At 38.3% G+C, this 18,296-nt stretch overlaps 1 protein-coding gene across 1 annotated transcript; it reads right to left on the minus strand.

Moving 5' to 3' along the window:
• Nucleotides 1-10,981: 10,981 nt before the first annotated feature.
• Nucleotides 10,982-14,362, minus strand: MGP (matrix Gla protein). The gene is made up of 4 exons (XM_047865133.1): nucleotides 14,206-14,362; nucleotides 12,708-12,740; nucleotides 11,779-11,854; nucleotides 10,982-11,361 (listed from the first exon to the last, which is right to left on the minus strand). The coding sequence occupies exons 1-4, from the start codon at nucleotides 14,264-14,266 to the stop codon at nucleotides 11,220-11,222; spliced, it is 312 nt and encodes a 103-aa protein (XP_047721089.1). The 5' UTR covers nucleotides 14,267-14,362; the 3' UTR covers nucleotides 10,982-11,219.
• Nucleotides 14,363-18,296: the final 3,934 nt, after the last annotated feature.

An 18,296-nucleotide genomic window follows, 5' to 3' on the forward strand; every position in this document is an offset into this window, starting at 1 on the left:
AGAGATTGCTACAGCTGAGGTCAGAGAGGTCTTTTCCTGCTTTCTCCTCTAAGGTTTTGATGGTTTCCTGTCTCACATTCAGGTCCTTTATCCATTTTGAGTTTATTTTTGTGAATGGTGTCAGAAAGTGGTCTAGTTTCAACCTTCTGCATGTTGCTGTCCAGTTCTCCCAGTACCATTTGTTAAAGAGACTGTCTTTTTTCCATTGGATATTCTTTCCTGCTTTGTCAAAGATGAGTTGGCCATACATTTGTGGGTCTAGTTCTGGGGTTTCTATTCTATTCCATTGGTCTATGTGTCTGTTTTTGTGCCAATACCATGCTGTCTTGATGATGACAGCTTTGTAGTAAAGGCTAAAGTCTGGGATTGTGATGCCTCCTGCTTTGGTCTTCTTCTTCAAAATTACTTTGGCCATTCAGGGCCTTTTGTGGTTCCATATGAATTTTAGGATTGCTTGTTCTAGTTTTGAGAAGAATGCTGGTGCAATTTTGATTGGGATTGCATTGAATGTGTAGATAGCTTTGGGTAGTATTGACCCTTACAGTCAACTGATTTTCAACAAGGGTGTCATGAATACACAATGGGGAAAGGATAGTCTCTTCAACAAATCGTGTTTGGGAAACTAGTTATCCACATTCAAAAGAATAAAATGAGACCCTTACATTACACTATGCACAAAAATCAACTCAAAATGGGTTAATGACTTAAACCTAAGACTTAAAATTATAAAACTGCTAGCAGAAAACATAGGGGAAAATCTTCATGACATTGGTCTTAGCAATGATTCATAGATATGACACAGAAAGCAAAGGTATTCAAAACAAAAATAAACAATTGGGACTACATCAAACTAAAAAGCTTCTGTAGGGGGCGCCTGGGTGGCTCAGTCGGTTAAGCGGCCGACTTCGGCTCAGGTCACGATCTCACAGTTCGTGAGTTCGAGCCCTGCGTCGGGCTCTGTGCTGACAGCTCAGAGCCTGGAGCCTGTTTCAGATTGTGTCTCCCTCTCTCTGACCCTCCCCCGTTCATGCTCTGTCTCTCTCTGTCTCAAAAATAAATAAACGTTAAAAAAAAAAAATTAAAAAAAAAAAAAAGCTTCTGTAGAGTAAAAGAATCACCAGAGTGAAAGGGCTACCTAGAGGTTGGGAGAAAATATTTGCAAACCATATGTCTCATAAAAAAGTCAATCTCCAAAATATATAAGAAGCTCCTACACCTCAGGAGCAAATGAAATGAAATGAAATGAAATGAAATGAAATGAAATGAAAAAATAACCTGATGAAAAAAATGGGAAAAGGACTTAAATAGATATTTTTCCAAAGAAAACATTCAGATGACCAACAGATACGTGAAAAGATACTATCACTAATCATCAGGGAAATGAAATCAAAACCACACTGAAATATCACCTTGCAACTGTCAGGATGGCAATTTTGGAGAAAAGAAAAAGAGATAACTATTGGTGAGGTTGTGGAGAAATTGAAATCCTTGCACACTATTGGTGTGAATGCAAAATGGTGAACTGTTATGAAATATAATATGGCAGTTCTTCAAAAAATTAAAACTAGAATAAAAACATATTAAAACATATAGTCTGGCAATTCTACTTCTGGGTATACCCCCCCCCCCAAAAAAAAAGAATCAGAATGTTGAAGAGGTAATTGAACTCCCATGTTCATTACAGTGTTATTCACAATAATCAATATGTAGAAACAAGTAAAATGTTCATTGACAGATGAATGAAGAAAATGTGGTATATACATACAATGGAATACTATTCAATTTTCAAGAAGAAGGAAATTCTGCAGTGTGCAACAATGTGGATGAATCTTGTTACATTATGCTAAGTGAAATAAGTCAGTCACAGAAAGAAAATATTGCATTATTCCACTTATGTAAGATATGTGAAAATGGTCAAATTCATGTAATTGTAGAGTGGATAGTGATTGCCAAGGGTTAGTGGGGGAGTTATAAATCCAGGAATATAAAGTTTCAATTAAACAAGATGAATAAGCTCTAGAGATCTGCTATACAATATTGCATCTATAGTCAACAACTACATGTAAAAAAATTAAGACAGTAGATCTTAGGTTAAGTGTGCTTACCATAATAAAATAAAATAATGAAAAAGAAATTGTGTAGCTTTTCTGTACTAGAATCATAGCAAGTGGAACATATAGCATTGGGCTATTTTTTGCATCAATATAGAAAGAATATTTCAATCAGTAAATGAAATAGACCCCCATTCCTGAGAGTTGTGAGGTCCTGGTCACCATGTATTTCTCAGACCATGGCTGATATACCAGGTTGCCATGCTCCTGATAAGAGAATAAGTTTATTTTACAAATGAATGGAGTTTGTGTTTCTGTTTGCTAAAAATAAATAAATAAATAAATAAAAATAAAGAAAAGAAAAGATATATGGGAGTATGAATATGTCTGAGCAGCATAGCAAATATAGAAATTTGAAAAGAAAAAAGATATATAAGGCAGTTGAATATATGCACACTGTTTTATTCTAGAGAGAAGAGTTAATGCTAAAATGTTTAGACGGATTCAATATAAGAAAAATTTCTATCCTAACAATTAGTTATCCAAAGATGAGCTAGAGCATCATGTGACCTAGAGAACTTTACAACACTAGAGATTTAAGTGCAAACTGATCATCTGCTACAGTATGGCCATAGGGTGTAGTGTAGAGCAGGTATATGATAAATACTTTTTAAATGTTAAATACATGCTAGGCATGCTATATAAGGAAAGAGTGAGAGGTTGGGCTTGACCAACAATTCTAAAGTAAGTTGTAATTTGGGCACGGTGGTGATCAATGCTCTTTGTAAAGAACATTCTAGTGTCAAATTGTGACCCCCTGTGTTAAATAGATTCAAACAGATCCCTTTATTGATGGACCATACAGAGGTTTTAATATACCAAATTTTATATAAGTATATGCTTCCAAGAGGAGATATACAAAAACAATAGAACTTATTTGGGCGTAAAACAACTTTTGGCAGGACAATGACTGAACATCATTCCTTAGAATATTTTTTTGGGAAACACTGGTGTAAATTTGCTCCATTTTTTTCTTCTCTTAATTCCTTTTATGTTTTCGAAGAGATGGGTGCTATTTGTCCTTGTGCTTCTACCAAATTTTGTAGTTCTAGCCATCTTTTCCTGTAGAGCATGGCTGCATGTAGAAATGTATTTATCAGTTTATTGAAATATTTATCTCCTCTTTCTCAGGTCTATGACTTTTTGGTGCACTCTCATGTTTGAGGTCTAATTCACTCCTAGGAGTAAGTCACAGCATTTATGATTTTCTTTGAATACTTTTATAATACAAAATCATTATTCTTTAGGATCTTTTCTAAGACTCCTTGTATGGAGGAAAATTCTCTCTCGGAATGTTTAAAAACTGTATCTAAATGTATGCAGATTATTTTTCTATTTTATTATAGGTTTGTGGTCAAAAGAAGAAGTCATTATCCTTAGATGAAATGGGTAGAGACAAATTTTGTATATTACTGTCTCCAAAGTAAAGGAGTCAGAGTGTTTCTAGGTAAGCACCATAAAAATCTCCTGTATTAACTGAAAAAAAGCACATTTCTTGAACAGTATTTTTCAAAGCTTAACCTCATGTTTTAACAACCCTAGATGACTTATGTTCCTGGCTTTCTTGTTTGTTGGTTAGCCTTCACTGTCTGAATTCAGAGAAATGAGAGATGGAAAAACCCCCAACAGGTCACCTAGTTCATTTCTCTAAAAGAAATTAATAGGTAAGTCTCATAATGTAGTCCCTACCATCAACTTACTTAAGGGTAATTTGGGGGTAGTTTGCATTTTTAAATTGGAGAAAAATGGGGCCAATTTCAATCTCAGGATGAATTTAGAGTCCACCAAAATATTTCCATATTCTCCCTCTGCTGTGTGAATGTGTGTGTGTGTGTGTGTGTGCACATATATTCATAAACTGAGCAACTAAGCCAAACATTTCTGGCTTTTTAAAACTGAGCTGGCAGGGGAAGGGAAGATAAGAAAGAAGTAATCACAAGACTGAAAGAATCCAGTGTCGGGGAAAAGGCTTATGTCTTTATGCCCTTGCACTGACCAGTTTTAAGATGTGGGCTGTTTCATAACTTGCAGCAAGTTGCTCTCTTCAGCTAAGGGCAATTTTGGGGACAGGGACTCAGCCCACTGAAAGCCATCAGCTGCTGGCATATGAGGAAATGAGTGCCTCAGTCCTGGGGAAAGGAAAGGACCACAAAATCAATTACAGTCTACACTTGCACTGTTACATCCACATAAACACTGTTTATGTTCCAGAAGCAGCTTCTCCAGGATTCTGGTTGGACTCTTTTCCAGGAAAAAAATTATACTCTAGTCACATTTTCCTGTTTTATCGAAATGTATTTCCCAGTTTTAGTATAACAATGATCTCTTCTTTCTCAGCTCTACTTCTCTTGTAGTATATTCTCATGTTTGAAATCTAGTTCCCTCCTAGAGCAAGTTAGAATACTTTTGAAAAATGGCAGGACAAACCACAGCCCCTGCTACTGCAGCTCATTGTAATGCTGAAAACCACTAATACTCATTATTTCACTTTCAACTACCCACTCTAGATCACCTGACTGTTAGTCAACACATCTGGTGGTCTAGGTGTCTAATTTACTAAGTGAAATAGATCCCCATTCCTGAGAGTTATGAGCTGGTCGCCATGCCCTTCTCAGACCATGGCTGATATATCTGTCCATTTCTTATCACAATTGGGCAGAGAAACATCAAGAGGTATTCCAATGGATTACCTAGATATCAAATGCATTTTTCCCTTCTTAGATTCAGAAGCCCTACCTTCTCCTGATAAACATGTTCAATTATCTCCTTGAGAAAAGATGACTCTGTTATTTGCCAACTGTCCTCTTAGCACGAAGAGATGTGACCAGCAGCATCTAGAGCTTAAATGGGACTTTTGCAAATGTCCTGTGGTGAAATTGTTCTTTTTGTATGACTCAGGATTTTCAAACCACAGGTATTAGAACTGTACGGAGGGAAAGTATAAATTCTTCATGTGGGTTACAAAATGTGATAAACAGACCCCACTCCTGCTTCCTTACCTTAGTTCTCAGACCCTTCCTTACCTTAGTTCTCACTTAGGCCTCAGTCTCTAGTGGGGACATACTGAAGTATTATGCTTGATAGTTTAGGATGTATAATACATCATGGATAAAGATGCCCCTTCTTGTAGAGAAAATGGAATGGATTAATATGTTCTTTTCTGAATTAACATCAATTACCAGGAATTCTGACTCATGGAGGAGGCATGGCAGAAGATATATCTAGTGATAGTCAGAGAGGTGGCAATGTCTAGGCTCCAGAGGAGGGCCACCTAGGATGAAATAGAACCCTAGTTTGTGAATTAAAAAAAAAAGAGCCAATTTGGGCAGTTTCAGGGTTCCAAATCAAAATAAGTTCAGGATAAAATTTTCTCTCATTAGAATTATGTATTATGGCAAAGAACCGAGCCCAGATCATAAGAATTGAGGAAATGAAGGAAAGGTGACTAATGATGGGTAATCAAGGTACTTAAGAACTCAGAGGTAGAACAACAGATTTCTTGCAAATTTTCTTTACTGAAAAGGTAGAGATAGGGATTTAAATAGTGCTTAAATGTACTACTACTATTTAAGTATATAACTTTCACTCCATTCTAATATGGATACTTTTATGACTGCATAAAAACACAGCTGCATGAATTCTAAACCCAGTTGAGCATAAAAGCTCAATAAATTTTTCTTAACAAAAATGAATTACTCTGGCCTACTGTTCTTACACTACATGTTTCATCAGCATAGGTAGATATTGCATGCGGGCACATTGAGGAAGAGTGGAGTACAAGCTGGCCAGTGCTCTCAATAGCTTTTGGCTGTAAGTTCTGCTGACTGCTTTCAAAGTGTAAGTGGGAATCCTCAAGAGGAATTGTCTTGCCATTTCTTAATATACAGAGGATAGTACATTACAACGATAGTAAGAGTAGAATAGAAAATAACAGTAACCATAGCTAACATTTATTAAACACTTACTCTATGCCAGACACTGTTTTGTGTACTTGCATATATTTCATTTATTTAATATTTACAACAACTTTAAGGTGGGTACTAGAATAATCTTATTTTACAGATAGGGAAATTGACACCCACTGAGATTAAATAACTTGCCCACAAATTTCACACTTCTAAGTGGTGAAGCTGGGAGTTCCAAAGTTCTTATTTTTAAACTCTATGCTAAAATGTAAGATTTCTTTATAGGTTGGGAGAAGAGTATTCTGCCTATGTTCAAGCACTCTTTGGTTCCCAGGATGTACTATTCCACGAAAGGCCTCACCAAGATCATGAAAGGGGAAGATAATAAGGCCTGTGACCTCTTACTTCATTTGTCTTAGCTCTGAAAAACCAAAGCATATCAAAAAGGAAATAGAACTAAGAAGGTGGATAGATAAAATTTTGACCGACTTGAAACTACATTAAAACTAGCTTCATCAGATTGGAAAGTGTGACTATATATGACGAAAGTTTGGTACAAATATATGGACCATTTGTACATAACCCTTTCTAAAAACTGGCTTATGGAATTAAATTTCATGAGATCAGTACAAGTGAATTTCTCAAGAGAATAAAATTACCTGCTCTTGGAACAGTCATTCAGTCTCTAAGCTCTCAAATTACTCAACATAAAATCAGGAGGTTGAATTAGGTTATTGATGAACTCCTTGTCAGCTCAAAAACTATGACTACAGTGTTGTGTAATTGATAAGAGGTCTGGAGCTTGAAAACCCTGGTCCCACTATTTACCATCTGATTGATTGCCACAGATTTGGTTCCTGGGAAACAAACTCTAAGACTCAGAGATTTGTGTGCAGATGGTTTATAAGGGAGTACTTTTGGGTACAGCCTGAGAGGGGTGAAGAACATAGGCCTAGGCAGAGTGAATATTTGAGCTGTTAAACAGTTTTAGTAAATGGCTCAGTCAGTTCTATGAGAAAACTCTGAGGCTGAGATGACTATTCAGAGTAGTCCTGTCTGATAATGGGCTTTTAGGCAATTTACCCTCTCTTAATAAATAACTAAAGAAAACAGACAATACATATGAAATAATGATTTTCAGGACACTGGGCATCAGTTAATGAAAGATGATGGTGATCCCTAAGAGATGAGAAACAAAGTGAGTCCTGTCATTACCTCAGCTTGTTGCCTTAATAGAATTTCCAGGCTATGGCTCAGGGAGGGAGGACCAAAATGAAATATGGTGGACTTGTTGAGTTGATGAGTTGACAGTCCTGGGAGAATATGGTGGTTATAGTTTACATGGCAAAATACTGGAAAGGAGAGAGTTACAGAGAGAGGGATCTCCGGATATCTTGAGGACACCTCTCACATATGTAGTAGGGAGCTGATTGGCACATAAATATAAGAAAATACTCATCCAAGAGGAATAGAGGGAACAGTGGCTGGCACTAAGGGCTGGGATTATTGCCTATTCTTACCACCCAGTCATGGGACATTGGGTACAACACCAAGAAGACCTTTTCTCAGTGTGGGGGAAGCAATTGGCTTAGACTAAATACTGAGTTTGTCTCATTTTAAAAGCAAGATTTAAGACACTGAAGCTTTTTGCAGGTGATTTAACTTATTCCCAGAACAAAGCTCAAGAATACTTATAAAAATACAGTAATATCCAGCACACACACACAAAAATAAAATTTGCAATGTCTGGCATCAAATAAAAGATTACCAGGAATTAAAGAAGTAGGAAATTTATGATCCATAATAAGTAGAATAATCAACCAACCAAAACAAGTGTGGAAGTGACACAGATATTGAAATTAGCAAACAAGGACATTAAAATAGTTATCCAGGGGTATGTGGGTGGCTTAGTTGGTTGAATGTCTGACTCTTGATTTCGGCTCAGGTTATGATCCCAGGGTCTTGGGATCAATCCCCCCATTGGGCTCCACACTGGGTACATAGCCTGCTTGAGATTCTCTCTCTCTCTCTGTCCCTCTCCCCTGCTCGCACTCTCTCCCTCTCTTTAAAAAAAAATTATCCTAACTGTATCTAAGATGTTTAAAATGTTGCGATATGGAAAATAAGAAAACATCCAAATCAAACTACCATAGATGAAAACTGTAATGTCTAGAATGAAAAGTGCACTGGATAGGATTAACAGTAAATTAGATATTACTGAATATAACTGAATAAACTCTAGACACATTAAAAGAAACTGTCAAAAATGAAATACAGAGAGGGGAAAAAAAAGCTTATAAAAATTAAATTAATAACAGGGAGCCCTGGACAACTTTAAGTGCATGTCATTGCAGTCTCCAAAGGAGAAGTGGAGTGAAGGAAGGAAAATCTTTGAAGAAATAATGACTGATATTTGATTCAATTTAATTAATAAAATGTAATGCAATCTAAGAAGCTCAATAAACTTGAAGAACAAAAAAAATAAGGAAAACCACGCCAAGGTACAGCATAATCAATTTAGTCAAAACCAATGATAGAAAAACCTTAGAAGCTGCAAGACATAAGACAGTACCTATAGAAGAATAAAGATAAGAGCAACAGCAGATTTATAGCAGAAACAATGCAAGCTATAAGACAGTGGAACATCTTAAAAGAATGAAAAACTGACGATGTAGAATTTGATGTGCAGTGAGAACATATTTCAAATGTGAAGGCAAAATTTGAAAACTTAAAGAATCCAGCAGACCTTCACTACAAGTAATGTTAGAGAAAGTCCATCAAGCAGAAGGAAAATGAGACCAGATGGAAATCTAGATGCATACAAAAGAACGAGGAGCAATGGGAATGGAAACTACATGGGTAAATGTATGAGATATTTTTTGTATTATCTAAGCCTTTTAAAAAATAATTGACTCTTTAAAGCAAAAATAACAAAATTGTCTTATAGGATCTATAGCATATGTAAAAGCAAAAAAATAACTAGACCATTTAGATTGTTTACGTATAATGAGATTAGTGTGATAGGTTTTAGTCTATCATCTTGCCATTTGTTTTCAATCTGTCCCTTTTAGTTTTTTGTTCCCCTTTCCCCCTATATTTTGCTTTATTTTGGACTCCTTGACACTGATGCAAATGAGGATGAGTCCTATAACTGCCCCAATTTTTTGGAGACTTTTCAGAACATACAACAGAAAACAGAACCCAGCAAAGCCTTATGGCCTTCCTAAATTGAGGAGACAGAGCTGGGAGTCCAGAAAGGTAGCTAGTGATCACAGAGAAGAGTACCAGAGAGGAGAGAGATGCACAGAAGAGAGAGCTCTAGAGGTCTGTAGGGAATTGTACTCAAATCCTTGGCTGGGAACCATCAGCTGTCAATATATCTGGTGGCCAGGGGCATATCTCAGCTTGAGTAATACACCACGGCATTCACTACAATGTCTTCAGAAAGTTACCGTTCTGAGTCTCAATTTTACCATCTAATAAATACTACTCATCTTCTGGGCTATTGTAAGACCCAATGAGTTATCATATGCATAATAGCTTAGAAAATTATAAAACAGTCGTCGTTACATTTATATGATGATGGTTTAAATTATATAACGCACATTATTATGATGAATGTAACAGTTTCAAAATTGGGGGATCCCTCCCAGGCATGACTAGTCAGTCTGTGTTTATACAGCTTTCACTGAAAACCCTTTATGAACAGAACTTAGTACCAAGTCTGTAGGGAGAAAAGAAATTGCAGTTTCTTACCATAACGTTAGCCAAGAAGATATACATAAAAAGAAATTTTGATCAAAACATGAATTGAATAGGGGCTCCTGGGTGGCTCAGTCGGTTAGGTGTCCAACTTTGGCTAGGTCATGATCTCACGGGTCATGAGTTTGAGCCCTGTGTCGGGTTCTGTGCTGACAGCTCAGAGCCTGGAGCCTGCTTCAAATTCTGTATCTCCCTGTCTCTCTGTCCCTTCTCAGTTTGTGCTCTCTCTCTCTCTCTTAAAAATAAATAGATAAACATTAAAAAATTTTTAAACGAATTGAATAATGTTATTGTACTTGACTCTTCACATATATTCCTCAAGGGCTATACACTGGCTTGAGTGGTGTGATAGGAAGTGGGTGGATTTAATCATTACTGATTTAATAAAGTGCTTGGGTATTGTGCTAGATTTTGAAGGATTAGAAAGATCATCCACTAAAGACGTGAAGGCAGTGGGCCTACCAAAAGGAATGGATGATAAAGGTGGGCATGAATAAGTTCTCATGGCAAAGAAGAGAAAGTTCTGAACAGGGATTGAGAAGTCCCGGGCTCTGTCTCTAACTACCAAGCGGGAGACTCTGGAGTCTCATTTCCTCATTGACAAACCAGGCTTAAGTGAGTTATAGCATATTGTCTGGCTCCAAAATTCCATGATTGAATTGTTAAAAAATCTCTGGTGATTGTGAAAGCAAACATTTTCTTGGCCTAAGTAAGAGTCAAAGCTGTGACATCTTAAGAAATGATAACACTCAGGAAATTATGATGAGGGTGATGAGCCAAGATAGAACCTGGAATCCACACAGGAAGGATTTAGGACCATTTAAAGTTTGGGAGCAGAGTCGCCTGTTTGGCCCAGTCAGAGGAGCATGTGACTCTTGATCTCAGGGTTGTGAGTTTGAGCCCCACACTGGGTATAGAGACTACTTAAATAAAACTTAAAAAGTTTGGGAGCAGGAAAATCATATGATTATCTATAATGTTTGAAAACCCTGGAAATACTAAGAAGCAATCATTCACCAGTCCCAAGGTAGAGTTTAGACAAATTATGTCTGGGTGACTTATGCCTTCTAAGTTTCATTCTTTCTATGCAGTTACGTTTCTAATCAAGACTAGAACATGATTAACAGAATCTCATATTCTGGGTTAGGTGGGCCATGATTTAAATATCTCAGCATTTTGCCGGAAGAAATCAGACTCACAAAATGAAAGTATCCAACCAGCAGTTTATTTTGTAATAATTACACATCTTAAGTCCTTCTTGACTTTCACTATGCTGCGCTTTCATTGCTTATCAATCTGGGGGCAGGGAGGAGGGCTGCAGCCAGACAAGAACGTTTAAGAAATAAGCAGTTTGTAGGTGTTTATATAGTTCAGTGATGCTACTGGAAAGGAATACAAAACCAGGCACCAGGCTCTGGAAAGAAAGAGACTTTTTCCAATCTCATTTGCCCCCTCGGCGCTGTTGGAAATAGCGATTGTAGGCAGCATTGTATCCATAAACCATGGCATAGCGTTCGCAAAGCTTGAAGTCATCACAGGCTTCCCGATTGATCTCATAGGGGGGCTTGGTCCTTTCTCTAATCCTAGAAAGTGGGGGGAAAAAAAAGAGGCCCCAAATGAGAACCATAATAGAATTTTTTTTTTTAAAAAGGAAAAGGGGGAAAAAAGAATAAGAAAATATAGGAGACACACCCCAATATTAAGAGATACTTAACAGGGAGGAAAGGAGGAACAGGAGTAATTTTTTTTTTTTTTAATAAAAATAGAAATTTTCTTTCTGTCCTCCTTTTCCTTCTCCCTCCCTCTGCTTTCTGGGTGTTTCATAAACTAGTCTTCTTGAAATTCAGTTGTTTTCTGTATACTGTTTTAAATTCTTTGATTTAGGGGACACAATTAGAAATAATATATATGATTAAAAAAAAAAACGTTTCTCATTCCATTCCGATCTGCGATGCTACGTTGGGAAAAATTACCTCTTTCCATCAAGTTTTGTTACCCACCTTTCATGGGCTTTAGCTCTCCATCTCTGTTGCGGGGATATAAAAGTATTAGCATTTCTCCTGTTAGTGAAGGGATCTTAAAAGAAAAAAAAGATAATTGTAGTTTTAGGGAAACAGTAGTTGAAAATATTTCCATGAATATTCCCTGACACAAATATATTTGAAAGCTCATTAATTCATGCATTCCATGTAACTAGAGATCTACAAAAGTCAAAGGGAAAGATAAAGCCAATGTCATAAACTGCCAGATCAAAGGAAAGCAGTGTATGTATTTTAGAGACTTATTACATAGGCCACAGTAATTTCTGTTTGTTTATTTCCCCTTTGGGAAATCATTTTGCCGTTTTCAATTTTGGTGTTCCTATTCGGTGTGTTTTTAATTCCTGTGAGGAGAAATTCTCTCTGTCCTGAGGAGGGACATGCTTGTAAAGCATGACTTTTGATTACTGGAAATGGACAGTGTCAATGTTATGAAAATAGTGAAAAACTGAAAACGAGAGTGTTACGTTACTTCTTCCCACACTCAGTCTTTGAAAGTCCAGATATTCAGTAACATTCAATGTAATGCTGATGACTGCGGTTTCCCAGCTGACTAGGCCTCTAATTCCTTACTCTGCCATTTGTTGTTACTCCTTGTTTTCCATCTGTGTGGTTGATGTGGTGCCAACTTAAAATTTCCAAGTGAGATTTTATGGCTCCAATTCTGTCGAATGCACTTTCAAGGCCATATTATGCTATTTCAAGCTTAAAAAAAATTCCTCGTCTGGCGATTTTTACGGTCATTAGATTTTTAAACGTAGTTTTCCAAAAGAGACCCTCTTTCTCTTCCCTATATTACCTCAATGTATTATCATTTTGTCTATTTAAGACTAGGGAGAGAGATTCTTTAATACACGAGATTTAAATAAGGAAGTCAAATATTCACTTACAAATTTCATAGGATTCCATGCTTTCATGAGATTCTGGAATTAAAAAAAATTCATTTGATTGTTATTTATCAGACATGACAATGGTCTGCATTTGGGGAAGGAAGGAGAGAAAAGAGTCAAAAAGATGTGAAGAATATATTTAGCAGTGTGGTTATTACAAATTTCAGGCATTTTGGATTTGCAAGTTGTGTCTCTAGCTCTGTCCTTGGTGTAATTATCTCTACACTTCAGATTTGCTGATGTTGAAGGAGCTAGTCGTCACGGCCTTGACTGAAATTTCTCAAGGGCTATGAGGTCCTCAGGCTAGTGAAATAAGATAGTTTCGATGTTGCACACAAATCTCCAGAGAGGCATCTTCTCTGATTAATTTGGGACCTGGCTAAGAGCAGGGTTGAGAAAGGGATAGAAGGGTCCAGAAAATAGCCAACGTCCTCCAGGCAGACTGGGGAGATGGTCAGTTGGGCTTTACCAAGACAGGTTTTTAAGAGGTTCCTAAAGCCTCTTAAGGACCTGTGTTAACTTGGCAGGCACAAAAACCACTAGCTCCAGAGGACAACTCACACTGGGCGTGATGCCAGTTCAGAGAAAGAACTGAGACGATGCCAAAGCAAAAGTTTTCTTCTTTCCGCTGCTCTCCCATGTGCTGCAGGTAAATTTGGCAATAAGAGGTTTATATTCGTAAACAAGTAGTTTTATGTAAAAAATTAAAAAGGAGATGAAAATACCAAATCCTCTGATACAGAAACCATGTGAATAATTTCAAGAGTGAGAAGAAATACAGATGGTTATTAGTATGATTTAGGTTTAAGAACATCTAAGATATCCAGATAACTGAAGCGTAAGACTGATCAAAAATAATCTTGCTTTGGATTTTCTTTCATAAGCTTTGATCAGACACAGATATAATTAACAACATAGAGAAACCAGGTGAAATTTATCTTTGGACAATAGAAACTATACCGTCTATTTTTCTCTGAGGTTCTTTAAATGTAAAATTTTGTTTTTAGATCAATTCACTGAAGAAATGTAGTAAGTTTAGGAGATTGTCTTGTCCCTGCAGAGAGAGCTATACTTAACACTTCATGTGAAAACTGATTTTCTTAAAGGTGAGTGATTTAACTAATACCTTTAACCAACAGTTCCCAACGTAGAAGTAAACATCCCTAAACATGAGAACTCAGGGGCTGGGAATTTGATATCTTCTTTCTGAAACAGTGAAGTGTCTAGGTGAATAGTGACTTACCAGAGACAGGACATGCCTGTCAAGTTGTATACAAAAGTCTGGATATTTAGTATGTAAAAAAAAAAAAAAAAAAAAAAAACAAACACTTGATGGAATGAATCAGTGTCCACAGGGCTTGGGAAATGTTAACGATACTTTAAGACTATATCAGAGAAAGGGGGAAGAAGAGGAGGAGGGGGAGGAAAAAATGGAAGTAAACTGAAATCGGAGACAGGAAAGAAACACCAGAAGCATGGCAGAAGAAAGGTTTCTCACCATAGCACAGAACTGCCACGGCCAAGGCAGCCAGAATGGAGAGAAGGAGCAGGCTCTTCATGGTGTCTCTGTGGTCCTGTGGGTTGGTCTCACTGGCTTGCGCAGCAGCAGAGGGGAGAGAGGCTCCTGCAGGCGGTCTGTGGAAGGCTGTGGAGTTTTTATAAGAACTAGAGCAGCTGAAATGGGAGGAACCAGTGGGAGGGGGCCAGAGAAGGTGGAGACTGGTTGGCCCTAAACTAACACTGGGACTTTTCCCAAATATTCATTCCTTCCAGATATTATCTACTCTGGGTGGGCAGTTTTCCCTCACTCCTGGACCTGACTGTGCTGTAGCAGGATGCTGCCCTGAGACAGAAGTTGTGGCCACCCTATATTTGGGGCCAGATCTGGGCAAAGTTCCACAGAGAAGGGAGTTGCCACAAACACGTGTTTGCCTTTCTGATTCCTTCTCTGATCTACTCTCCTGGCCCTGAGTGCAGTCTGGTTTGAAGACAGAGCTGCAGTGTTCTGCTCGATCCCCTGATGGATGGACGAGAGGTTCTGAGGGCAAAGGACTCCACTTCATAAACTGGTTCTCATACAGACTTACTTTCCCAGTAAGGTTGAGCTGTCAGTTCTGGATCACTTGGCATGTGTCCGGTGATCCGCAACTTTTTGCATTCTTCCAAGCCCTCAGCACGGCAGAGATGCCCAGTGATGCCATGGGTTCTGTTTCCTCCCTTGGCCCCATTGTAACTTGCCCATCCAGTTTTGTGACTTGAGTCCAAACCTGTGCCCTGAGGCTCTCTTAGGCTGGATATCACTGATCTAAAGTGCAGTGAGGATAAAAGGGTACTCATCTCTTATTTTCTGAAGGCAGTGTCTGGATAATGAACTAATCCGATATGCTCTTGTGAGCGATAGGTGAGAGGCTGGTTACTGTGCTAGGTGCTCTGGGGGATCTAGAGACAAACAAGACACGTCCCTAAGGAGGTAAGTAATAGCTCCTTGTATATTCGCTTTGCTCTTTAGCTGTCATGTATCCTCAAACATAGATTCTCACAAACTCACACTTCCACTATACCTTCAGTAGCAGAAATGCTGTTTCTTTTCTTTTTTTATAGGAGACAGACTGTAATTTGGTGTCTCTGGTTATCCTGGAGGCAGAGCTTTTTTTTCTTCTTCTTCTTGGAAATTTAGAAAACTCTTCTATCAAGATGTGTCTCTGCTGCCTGGTACCCAAGAGTCCTCCTGGCAGACAGATAGACTTGAGTCACAGAGCAGCAGATCGTAGATGAGCTGAAGCTGCAGGAACTCTGACTCGGGCTCGAACAGCAAAAGGGTTGGGAATGAGAGCGGGTGGTATAGTTTTCAATAATAGTTTCTTTCAAGGAGCAGTGATGGACAGTTAGGTGGAGCCTCATTCTTTTAGTCTTATTGGAATGGATTTCCTTCCCAACCTCCCCCCGCTGAAGAGCTTTTAGGATTCCCTGTTAAAGGAAATAGTTCAGAACGCTTATAATCTGAAGGATTCATGACTTGTGAAGGACCAATAAAATTCAGGCTTTCCCTCCAGATTTATTCCTATTAAGAGGCATATTCTTTGTGATAAAATCTTAAAGAAGACTTCAAAAGGAGACATCTTATCCCTGTATGCTTATCCCTGATAAAGTAAACCCATCATGATTTCTGGTCACAAGATTGGTGGTTGTTTCCCTCTTTAAATTACAAACTTGCAGGGAGCCTGGGTGGCTCAGTTGGTTAAGCACTCTTGGTTTTGGCTCAGGTCATGATCTCATGGCTCATGAGTTTGAGCCCTGTATCGGGCTCTGTGTGACAGTGCAGAGCCTGCTTGGGATTCTTCTCTCTCCCTCTCTCTCTCTCCCTCCCTCCCCACTCCCCCCTCCTCCACTTGTGTGCTCTCTCTGTCTCTCTCTGTCTCTCTCTCAAAATAAATACATAAACTTAAAAAAAAAGTTGAAATCACAAACTTGCTCTCAGGGTTGGCTTCAGTGCCCTTTTTACAAGAGAAATCATCCAAATTGTTATATTTGCAAAAGCTAGTTTACTACATTGCATTTACTTCATTTACTGCATTGCTTGTTTGGGGAAAACAAACTAGCCGTGGCCTATTCATGTAGCATTTTATATATACTCAACTCAGTTACTAACCCCCAATTTACCTGATATGAAGCAAGTTTAGTTCCAGTGTTGCTTCTCTAAAATGAGTAGGACACTTCACCTCCTCTCCACCCTATCTCCAGAATTAAAGAGAATTCTCTCTTTTCCAGCTACAAACACGTGCTTTGTTTTTTTTTTTCAATATATAAAGTTTATTGTCAAACTGGTTTCCATACAACACCCAGTGCTCATCCCCAAAGGTGCCCTCCTCAATACCCATCACCCACCCTCCCCTCCCTCCCACCCCCCATCAACCCTCAGTTTGTTCTCAGTTTTTAAGAGTCTCATGCTTTGGCTCTCTTCCACTCTAACCTTTTTTTTTTTTTTCCCTTCCCCTCCCCCATGGGTTTCTGTTAAGTTTCTCAGGATCCACATAAGGGTGAAACCATATGGTTTCTGTCTTTCTCTGTATGGCTTACTTCACTTAGCATAACACTCTCCAGTTCCATCCGTGTTGCTACAAAGGGCCATATTTCATTCTTTCTCATTGCCACACAGTACTCCATTGTGTATATAAACCACAATTTCTTTATCCATTCATCAGTTGATGGACATTTAGGCTCTTTCCATAATTTGGCTATTGTTGAGAGTGCTGCTATAAACATTGGGGTACAAGTGCCCCTGTGCATCAGTACTCCTGTATCCCTTGGATAAATTCCTAGCAGTGCTATTGCTGGGTCATAGGGTAGGTCTATTTTTAATTTTTTGAGGAACCTCCACACTGGTTTCCAGAGCGGCTGCACCAGTTTGCATTCCCACCAACAGTGCAAGAGGGTTCCCGTTTCTCCACATCCTCTCCAGCATCTATAGTCTCCTGATTTGTTCATTTTGGCCACTCTGACTGGCGTGAGGTGATATCTGAGTGTGGTTTTGATTTGTATTTCCCTGATGAGGAGCGACGTTGAGCATCTTTTCATGTGCCTGTTGGCCATCTGGATGTCTTCTTTAGAGAAGTGTCTATTCATGTTTTCTTCCCATTTCTTCACTGGGTTATTTGTTTTTTGGGTGTGGAGTTTGGTGAGCTCTTTAAGATTTTGGATACTAGCCCTTTGTCCGATATGTCATTTGCAAATATCTTTTCCCATTCTGTTGGTTGCCTTTTAGTTTTGTTGGTTGTTTCCTTTGCTGTGCAGAAGCTTTTTATCTTCATAAGGTCCCAGTAGTTCATTTTTGCTTTTAATTCCCTTGCCTTTGGGGATGTGTCAAGTAAGAAATTGCTACGGCTGAGATCAGAGAGGTCTTTTCCTGCTTTCTCCTCTAAGGTTTTGATGGTTTCCTGTCTCACATTCAGGTCCTTTATCCATTTTGAGTTTATTTTTGTGAATGGTGTGAGAAAGTGGTCTAGTTTCAATCTTCTGCATGTTGCTGTCCAGTTCTCCCAGTACCATTTGTTAAAGAGACTGTCTTTTTTCCATTGGATATTCTTTCCTGCTTTGTCAAATATTGGTTGGCCATACGTTTGTGGACTAGTTCTGGGGTTTCTATTCTATTCCATTGGTCTATGTGTCTGTTTTTGTGCCAATACCATGCTGGCTTGATGATGACAGCTTTGTAGTAGAGGCTAAAGTCTGGGATTGTGATGCCTCCTGCTTTGGTCTTCTTCTTCAAAATTACTTTGGCTATTCAGGGCCTTTTGTGGTTCCATATGAATTTTAGGATTGCTTGTTCTAGTTTCGAGAAGAATGCTGGTGCAATTTTGATTGGGATTGCATTGGATGTGTAGATAGCTTTGGGTAGTATTGATATTTTGACAATATTTATTCTTTCAATCCATGAGCACGGAATGTTTTTCCATTTCTTTATATCTTCTTAAATTTCCTTCATAAACTTTCTATAGCTTTCAGCATACAGATCTTTTACATCTTTGGTTAGATTTATTCCTAGGTATTTTATGCTTCTTGGTGCACTTGTACAAACACGTGCTTTGTAAT

Source organism: Prionailurus viverrinus, chromosome B4 (assembly GCF_022837055.1).
Source record: "Prionailurus viverrinus isolate Anna chromosome B4, UM_Priviv_1.0, whole genome shotgun sequence".
Lineage (NCBI taxonomy): Eukaryota > Metazoa > Chordata > Mammalia > Carnivora > Felidae > Prionailurus > Prionailurus viverrinus.